Source organism: Myodes glareolus, chromosome 13 (assembly GCF_982192425.1).
Source record: "Myodes glareolus chromosome 13, mMyoGla1.1, whole genome shotgun sequence".
NCBI lineage: Eukaryota > Metazoa > Chordata > Mammalia > Rodentia > Cricetidae > Myodes > Myodes glareolus.
This window is the reverse complement of record NC_142038.1, coordinates 4,617,623-4,627,106: the sequence shown is the minus strand read 5'-3', so window position 1 is coordinate 4,627,106 and position 9,484 is coordinate 4,617,623. Positions and strand designations below refer to the sequence as shown.

At 45.3% G+C, this 9,484-nt stretch overlaps 1 protein-coding gene across 2 annotated transcripts in view; it reads right to left on the bottom strand.

Annotated features, from left to right (window-relative positions):
• Positions 1 to 668: 668 nt before the first annotated feature.
• The window catches only part of Cndp1 (carnosine dipeptidase 1), a 38,912-nt gene continuing 30,096 nt past the window's right edge, over positions 669 to 9,484 (bottom strand). For both annotated transcript variants that reach the window (XM_087895893.1, XM_087895894.1), the window contains 5 exons: positions 9,147 to 9,307; positions 6,459 to 6,623; positions 4,260 to 4,401; positions 2,511 to 2,658; positions 669 to 908 (listed from right to left, as the gene is read on the bottom strand). In XM_087895893.1, coding sequence (XP_087752019.1) covers positions 839 to 908; positions 2,511 to 2,658; positions 4,260 to 4,401; positions 6,459 to 6,623; positions 9,147 to 9,307 — 686 coding nt within the window. In that variant the 3' untranslated portion in view covers positions 669 to 838. The remainder of the gene's footprint in view (positions 909 to 2,510; positions 2,659 to 4,259; positions 4,402 to 6,458; positions 6,624 to 9,146; positions 9,308 to 9,484) is intronic.

Sequence of the window (9,484 nt, the reverse complement as noted above, 5' to 3'; positions counted from 1 at the left end):
TCATCGAGTAAAATTTCAATAGGGTAAGAGAAATCCTATCTGGGTGAATTCTGCTGGTAGAATGGTGTGTGCAGGGAGTGAGACTTTATTGATGGGGTCAGAAGACGGAGGAGGCAGAGGAACCAAGCAGGTGACATCAATCACGGCAAAGGGGAAGAAGTTTGGAATTAAAGAAAAACTCATCTTTGCACAAAGATTCCAAATCATATGTGGGTATGAATAGTGATCGTTCCAGTTTCAGCATGTTCAGGAAATTGGAGGTTAAAAAAAAAGAAAGAAAGAAAGGGGAGACAGGAAGTTAATACAGTGGCATGCCTCGGTAACTCCCCTAAAAACGGATCCACAGAAGAATCACTGTAGCTAGTAGTGGAAACCACCACTTTCCTTGTTAAGGGAACAGAGGCAAACGTGATTCAAGCCCCTGAGATCTTGGGTAGAAAGTTGGGCACCACAGTTCTACAGAGCCTGCTGAGCAAACTGGAGGACTAGACAAGAGAACCGCAAGCAAGAATCTAATTGGCTGAAAAGAGGTCTCACTTGTTCTCCAAGGTGGTGTTGAGTCCAGTCCCAGCCTATTGTCGCACTGGATTTGGGGGAGAGAAGGTCCAAGTTGCCCCGACTTTGGGAGGGTAAGTGAGAGAGAGAAGATTAAAGCATCTCAATGTCTGTACCTTTCCAATGTTTTATTACTGGTCCCAATGTCCCAAGACATTTTAAATGGGAAGGAACAAATACTGTACTGGATTCGCATTTTCTGAATGTTTCCTACTCCAGCTTTGCCCAGGATCTGAGTGGGAAGATCTGTCAGTGGGTCAGTGACACCGGAAGGCTCCTGCTGTCACGAGTGCTGCTTTGACAGCTCCAGGAAGAAGGCGGCAAATAATTTGGACCCCTGTATGTAGTTCCACCTAATAAAAACAAAAGCAAGAAAACACATTCCCACTCAATGAAGAAGGAAAAGCAGCCAACCATGTCCACAGGAAAATAGTATGTGTTATAAATCCGGTCAATCTAAAGTATTTATATTGTTTCTGTATTTAGCATTCACATTTAGTATTTAGCATGCTTTGGAGATCCTAGGATCAAAGTCACATGAAATATGCTCACCAGGTGTGGTTTTACACACCTATAATTCCAGCATTTGGAAAACAGAGGCAAGAGGATTGCTGAACCTCAAAGCCAGATTGGTCTCCATAGAGGTTTCCAGGCTAGCCAGGGGCTCAGAACAAAACAGACTCTGTCTCAAGACAGCAAGCAGAAAAAAAGGAGGAGGAGGAGGAGGAGGAGGAGTGGTGAGGAGGAGGAAGGTAATTAATTTTGGACTCAATCACAAAAAAGCCCATGACTCTTATTTTTTCTCTATCTCCCTCCTTGGCCTCTTTGGGTGCTAGGATTCCTGAGAACACTGTCCAACATGGCTAGCTTTGATTTCTCAGTTTCTTTGGCTTCTTATTTTTGACATGACAGGGACTGAAAAAAATCAAACACTCTTCTTTCTCACTCATTTGGATGTTCATATAATCTGTCAATATGTTCATATCAGGCACTCCTAAATATCCTTTGTTAGACACCAAATGTCACAGCCTCCTAAACCATATGTTGAAGCCTTAACCTGCTATGAGCCAACCCTGGAGGAATCTTCCAGGTGATTAAAGTTATACAATGTCAGAGGATGTGCCATAATCCCCCGGTGCTGGTGAGTTTATAGGGAAGACACACCAGAGCCCCTCTCTTGCCTGCAGTCAGGACCATTCTCTTCCTCCTCCTCACTACTTCTCTCTCCTCTTAGGCTCCAGTTCTACCACAGGAGGACACACAAAGAAGGCAGTAGACTGAGACCAGGTGTGGTGGTTTGAAAGAAAATGGCCCCCAAAGGAGTGGCACTATCAGAAGGTGTGGCTCTGTTGGAGTAGGTGTGGCCTTGTTGGAGGAAGTGTGTCACTGTGAGGGTGGGCTTTGTGGTCTCCTATGCTCAAGCTACACCCAGTGACACAGTTCCCTTTCCATTGTCTGTAGATCAATATACAGATCTCAGCTCATTCTCCAACACTGCACCTGCCTGCACACTTTCATGTTCCATCCATGATGATAATGGACTAAACCTCGGAAACTGTAAGACAGATCCACTTTTTTTGTTTGTTTTTCAAGTCTGGATTTCTCTGTAGCTTTGGAGCCTGCCCTGGAACTAGCTCTTACAGACCAGGTTGGCTTCAAACTCACAGAGATCTGCCTGCCTCTGCCTCCTGAGTGCTGGGATTAAAGGCACACGCCACCACTGCCTGGCTAAGACAGCCCGAATTAAATGTTTTTCTTTATAAAAGTTGCTATGCTCATGGTATCTCTTCACAGCAATAGAAGACCCAGCTAAGTCACAAGGCTTCACCTAATGTTCCCAACCTAGGGAACATCAAGTCTTTAAGATACTAGGTCTGTTATTGTCCATTCTCACACAAGGCTAGTGGATCACACAAACCCACATGGATCTCCCCACCTTCACAGGGTCAGCTCACCTGTTGATCTTCTCGTTCTGAGAGTGCTCCCCATCATCCACAGCCCCCAGCGGGAGCATCATTACACTCTTTTGTGTAATAGTCTGGAAGAGTTTCGCAATCGGAATGGTTGACCCATCCTGGATCATATCAGGATCTACTCCAAACACTGAAACACAGGAAAATGAGGCAGTAGAATAAATCATGAGAAGACTCTCTATCACTAATCTCCAGTGTATAATGTGTGCTTTTCTTTATGTCTTGGGATCTTGTCGTGTAGTCCAAGCTGGCATAGAATTCCTGATCTAGTTTGGACTTCTGTCAAACTCAAACTCACCCCTGCCTCCCAGGCGATGGACTTAAAAGTGTGTGTGATCATACTTGGCTTAAATTTTTAATTTTGAATCGAGGTGAAATTTTTAGAATTTAGAGTAAACGTAAAGATAACACGCACAGCATTCCTATAAGCACTAACTCTACTTTTGTCCGTGTATATAGCTTATGTAACTATTGTGCAACAGTCAAGAATCAGAAATTAACAGTGATGTATATGTGTGTGTAGATAGATAGATAGATAGATAGATAGATAGATAGATAGATAGATAGATAGATAGAATTTTTTTTTCAAGACAGGGTTTCTTTGTGTAGCTTTGGCTGGCCTGGAACTAACTCTCTAGACCAGACTGGACTTGCACTCACAGGGATCCTCCTGCCTCTGCCTCTCAAGTGCTGGGATTAAAGTCACATACCACCACTGCTTGGCTTAACAGTGGCACATTTTATCTGCTAATGTTATAAGACTTTTTTCTGGGAAGAGGGGAAAAGAACATTTACTCTCTCTAGTCAAGGCACCAAAACACCAAAGAAAAACAATTCCCCCCAAGTCTAGCTTGGTGTCCAAATGAGTTCAGTTAGTTGCAAGAGCATGGACAACTTGCAGGGCAGCTATACCACCAAAGGAAAAGAAAATCTCTCTTCGCATCAGTAACTGATAACCTTTATATCTAATCATGGAGGAGCATGGCCTCTTACATCCACTGTGAAGATGTCCTGTGGCCTGCCTTCTGCTGCAGTCCCACCTTTCACTGGCATTATACGAGCTGAAAGATCCCATCTTACATCCCCTACGCTGACAGGCTAAACCCTCTGAAACTATGAGACAAAACAAATCCATTCCTTCTCAAGTTGTTTTTCCCAGGTGCTCTTCATGGTGATAAAAAATAAATAACTGACATAGTTCTCTTTCACAAATTTCTTCATCTCTGTAAGCCTTCATTTCCTCTGTAAACTGGAGAAGCTACTGTGCTGACTACAGGAAGTACCAGGTAACAAATGTCCTGTGCACACAAAGCCTTGTCAGCCTGACTGAATCTGGAATCAGCTAAAAGGGAAGCCATGGGGCACTGCTTTGAAGTGTCAGGTCAAGTGCTGGCAGCCTGGCTCTTTGGCTTTCCTTTGCTGATATCAGAACCCAGCCCCTTTGGACCTCCAGTGTAGACTGAAGACCCATAATCCTGGAGGAATTTTCCACGCCTTTAGCAACAGGTTAACACCCAGCCTCAGGGACTAAGCAGCTACTGGATTCTTGACCTCTCCAACGTGAGGCGACTATTGTTGGGATGCCCAGACTGTGCCACAAAAGGCAGCCAAATAAAGCCCCTTTGACTAGAGACTCCTTCTACTGGTTCTGCTGCTTTATCAATTCACCCTGGGTAAAAAGACAGTGGGTCCTGCTACAAACAGGGGAATCAAAATATCTGTAAGGCCCACCTGTTTTAATGGCTCTTTTGGCTGCGAGGTACTGAGGGTCACTGATGTTGGCCGTCCACGGGTGGAGTCCTAGGACCATAGAAACAGTCATCTTATTGAAACTGTTTCTTTTGGAGAACACAGATTCCAGATGCTGTTTCACCTAGAAGGCGACACTGTCAGTAACAATAGAATGCTGGACTTTGCTCACACAGTGTGTATGGTCTTCCACCCGGAAAGCACAAGAAACCCTGAGCTGATTGGTTGGGGCACCGGGAGCCTTTAGTCGGGCCACTGGGTGTAGAGCAGTGAACAGGGGTTTCTAAGGATCCGGGCTTTATCCAGAGGGGAGACATGTGCTCTAATTACCCTGTAATCCTTGTATCTCACAGTACCCGATCCATAGGGTATCTGAGTGCTGTTTGCTGGAAATTATAAAACATAGTCCAAATACAGCTCCTCAGTTGCAATGTATTTGGTTTTTGATCTAGTAACACTCTAATGAGTATTTGGGGGGATATTATATATTCTGGAAAATTCTGAAAAATGGGAGCAATTCCAAGCTAAACAGCGAAGGAGACATTTTAAGAACCTGCTTTAATTATTCATAACAGTCAGAATCTGGAAACAAACTAGATGCCCCCCAAACAAAGAACGGATAAAGAAAATGCAGTACATGTACACAACGGAGTGCTACTCAGAGGTCAGAAACAATGACACTTTGAAATTTGCATGCAAATGGACAGAATTAGAAAAAAATATCTTGAGTGAGGTAACCCAGACTCAGAAAGACAAGTATAGTATGTACTCACTCATAAGTGGCTACCAGACATAAAGCAAAGAATAACCAACCTACAGTCCACAACCCTAGAGAAGCTGGAATGCCTTCCAGAGACAGATGGAAGCAGATGCAGAGATCCACAACTACCCTCTGGCTGAGCTCCAGGGAAAGAGAGGGACCAGCAAAATATGAACAAAGGGGTCAAGACCTTGATGGGGAAACCCACAGAATCAGTTGACTCGAACTTGTGGAACATCACAGACTCCTGACTGACAACTGGGGAGTCAGCGTAGGAACAAACTAGGCACCCTGAATACAGGTGACAATGGTGTGGCGGCTTGGGAAGTCTGTGGAGCCACCCGCAGTGGGACCAGGATCTTACTCTAATGCACGAACTGAGTTTGTAGAGCCCATTCCCTATGGAGAGACACCTTGCTCAGCCTATGAACAGGGCAGGGGTGGGAGGACCTTGGTCCTTCCTCAATGAGGGGACTGGAACAGGATAGTAGCTGACTTCCCAGGGGAGGCCTTAACCTCTCTGAGAAGTGGGTGGGAGGTGGGGGAGGGAGGAAGGGAGAGAGCAGGAGAGGAGGAGGGAGGGAGAACTGGGATTGGCATATAAAAAATTAACTAATCGATTAAAACAAAAAGAACCTGCTTTACTAAGGAAATCTTCCCAGGAGGCTCCAGCCTCCAAAACACAGGGTTTTTGTGTTTTTTTTTTTTTCCATTTATTTTTCATCCAGAACATATTAGCACCAAGGTGCTGGAGGCGGTAGTGGCGAATGAGCCAACGACGTGCCTGCCTCTGTGGATGAAGCAGTGGTGTTTCCCCAAAGGGAGGGAAACAGCCAGGAAGGGCAGATGGGAGAGAGACAGAGATTTTTTTTAGAAGGCAATTAGAACACAAGACAAGGAAAGAGGAGGACAGACTTGAGAGTTTGGGGAGGGCATCGAGGTATCATGGGTCTACTTCCTGTTAAACCAGCGCCAGGTGAATTAATACTGGGTTGATATAGATAGATAGCTTCCTCCACATAGTGCTTTCCTCACAATGGCGGCATCCCTCACACTGGTGTCCAAGATCACGAGATAACAAACGAGGGGACTCGAGGTCTGCAAGCTGCGGCCAAGTGTAGTCAGTCACCCACTCCACCTGTGTGTGAAGCCAATCTTGCCTTTATAGCTACCGCCTAATCTTTAAGAATGTCCCATCATTGCAACTCCGCGCGTTTTTTTTTTTGTCTGACTTCTGGAGCCGGGGAAGGAGATTTGCGCTGAGTAAGGCTGATGCTGGCTTCCTGGCATTTGCTCCATGCTTTTGTATTGGAAAAAAGGAAGTGAAACTTGAGGAAGAGCCACAGAGTTGCCCGGTTTGCCGTGGTGTACGGGACTCAGAAATGGTACTGCTGGGCCTAAGCGACAACAGATATCGTTACCTGTTTTTCCACCACAGACATATTCATGTGAGGAACGAGGCGGATTGAAAATTTTCCTATGACCCGACCGGGAATGACTGTTTTAGTTCCAGGCTCATCAAAGGCACCCTCAACGCCGTGGATAGAGAGAGACGGATACCGCCATAGGTGCATCAGGAGCTCCTCCTAGGCAAAGCAAAGAGCACAAGACCAAAGCTCACTTGAGGGCTGGGGCTGAGGCTCGGCTGGCTACAGTGACGCCTGGGTTCGCACAAATCCCTGGTTCAGTCCCCAGTGCCACAGGGTCTGCACCTGGTGGCAGATGCCTTTATTTCAGCCTCTGGGCGGTGGAGGCAACAAAATCAGGAATTCAACGTCATTCTTGGCTCCTCTGTGAGTTTAAGACCAGCCTCAGCTAAAAGAGACCACATCTCAAAAGCCAAACAAACAAAGAAACAAGCAACAGCAAAAAATAAGCCAGGTGTGGTTGCACACACCTTTAATCCCAGCACAGAGGCAGGCAGATCTCTGTGAGTTCAAGGCCAGCCAGCATGGTCTACACAGTTAGTAAATAGACAGATAGATAAGTGGAGGACTGGATTAGTGGTATAGATCAACAGTAGATCTACATCCCAAACACTGGAGATAAACTTCAGCTAAATTGCTCGGATCTCCAATATTTGTGTACCCGAGACCTACGTATGAAAAATGAAGTAGCATCAAGTTAGCTATGTCTGGACTAATAATATAGGCAGGATGTGAGGCTTCTTGTCTCATGCTGCTGCCCATGCGGCTACCCTGCCCAGAACTTCTTGTCTGAGGGGCTGCTTCAGAAATTGAATCAAGGCCACTGAGATGACTCAGTGGGTATAAGCACTTGTGACAGAAATCTGAAAACCTGAGTTAGATCCCCAGAATCCAAACAAAACAGTCAGATGTGGAGCCACGCATCTGTAATCCCCAGCACTTCTGTAGGAATACGGGCAGAGATAGCTCACAGGCTAGCCTGGAGTATGCAGAGTGGCAAAAGCAACAAGAAAATCCCGCTTTGCTTAGTGGTACTGCCGCACATCTTTGAGTTCAAGGCCAGCCTGGTCTACAGGTGCTAGTTCCAGGAAAGCCAGGGCTACACAGAGAAACCTTGTCTTGAAAAAACAAACAAACAAAAAAAGCAGAAAGAAAGAAGAATGAAAGGAAGGAAGGAAGGAAGGAAGGAAGGAAGGAAGGAAGGAAGGAAGAAAATCCTGCTTCAGAAAGGTAGGAAAGAATTGACTCTTGAAAGTTCTCCACATGTCACACACACATACACACACACACACACACACACACACCCCACCACCACCACCACCACAACAACAACAACAGTAACAATGAAAATAGCTTAAAAAGAAACTGGATCCAATTATAAATTTCTAACCAGGGTTATATACTGATAATGAATGTTGCAAATTTCTTTCCTACATAAACCTTCAGTCTTTGAGCCATTCTCATTCCTGTGTATTTTCAGAGTCTGAAGGAGTAAGTACAGTCCCACAGAAAGTCATATCACTCCTTATCCGCACAGTGTTGCCACCTCTGGGTACTTCCTGGGGGATCAACCACAGCTACCAACATTGGTGCAGGAAAGCATTCTCTTTTAGAAAAAGATTTTCTTTTTATTAGTTTATTTAGTATGTCTGTGTGTGTGTGTGTGTGTGTGTGTGTGTATGTATGTGTGTACAGGGTGAGTTGTGTGTGTGTGTGTTTGTGTGTGTGTGTACAGGGTGAGTTGTGTGTGTGTGTGTGTACAGGGTGAGTTGTGTGTGTGTGTGTGTGTTAAACAGGCAAGAAGAGGACACCAGATCCCCAAGAAGTGAAGTTACAGGTGGTTGTGAGCCACCCTGTGTGCATGCTGCAAACTGAACTCAGGTCCTCTGCAAGAACAATGCAACCCTTAACCATTAAGTCTTCCCTTCAGCTCTCAGCAGGCAAAGTACAGAAGAAGAAGAAAGAAAGAGAGAGAGAGAGAGAGAGAGAGAGAGAGAGAGAGAGAGAGAGAGAGAGAGAAAGAAAGAAAGAAAGAGGAGGAAGAGGAGGAAGAGGAGGAGGAGGAGGAGGAGGAGGAGGAGGAGGAGGAGAAGGAGAAGAAGAAGAAGAAGAAGAAGAAGAAGAAGAAGAAGAAGAAGAAGAAGAAGAAGAAGAAGAAGAAGAAGAAGACACGACAAAAGAAAAAAACAAAAACTAAATTCTTCAAAGCTTTCTGCTCTGAGTTCCTAAGTTTTTCAAGCAGAGAGGCAAGAATGCTCTGGCTTGCCCATCAGACCTGAAAGGCCTTGGTAATGCCTGAGAAAGTGAATGATTACAGGTGCTGGAGCCAGTGTCTCAGATAGTGGTTCCCAATCTTTGAACATTTAGAAAGTTCAGCTCCCTGACAGGAAGTGGAATGGGATTTAAATTAATAAACTGCAGTGGAAGACAGCGTTGTCAAATGAGTCGTTATTCAAGGTTTTCAAGGTTAGATGCCTGAAGTCTGTACCAACTGCTCCCCAGGACTTGTCATCCAGAGCAGAGCAAAGTGGGTGTGAATAGCAAAACCTGCCTGGGGCTTAGCCTTTGCCTTGTGCTCTATGATGCACGGATCGACACTGAGTGGTGCTGATTAGACACGGGGAAAACATGATTTAGGAGCAGCCTTCCCCTTTCAGATCGTGTGCGCATTTGAGATTATACCTTGGTATCAAACAGAAATTTCTCAACTTGGCTGCTCTTCTGGTATTCTTCCAGGTCCAGATCAATGTTTTCATACATTGCTTTCTCCTCCTCTGTAAGAGGAGCCATTTGGTCATAGATTCCAGGAATCAGGATACGGCCTGATGAATCCACCAGGCTACCTACAAAACAGATGCAGACATTACAAGTGTGCCAATGTTGCGGTCTAGAGCCAGGCCAGATAATACTCTGCTCTGTGATAAAACTCACAACTGCCTTGGTCCCCTGACCAGGAACAGTGACAGCAATTCCTTTTACCCACGGGATAATGGTCCTAAGACGGAAGTGGTCACAAGGCA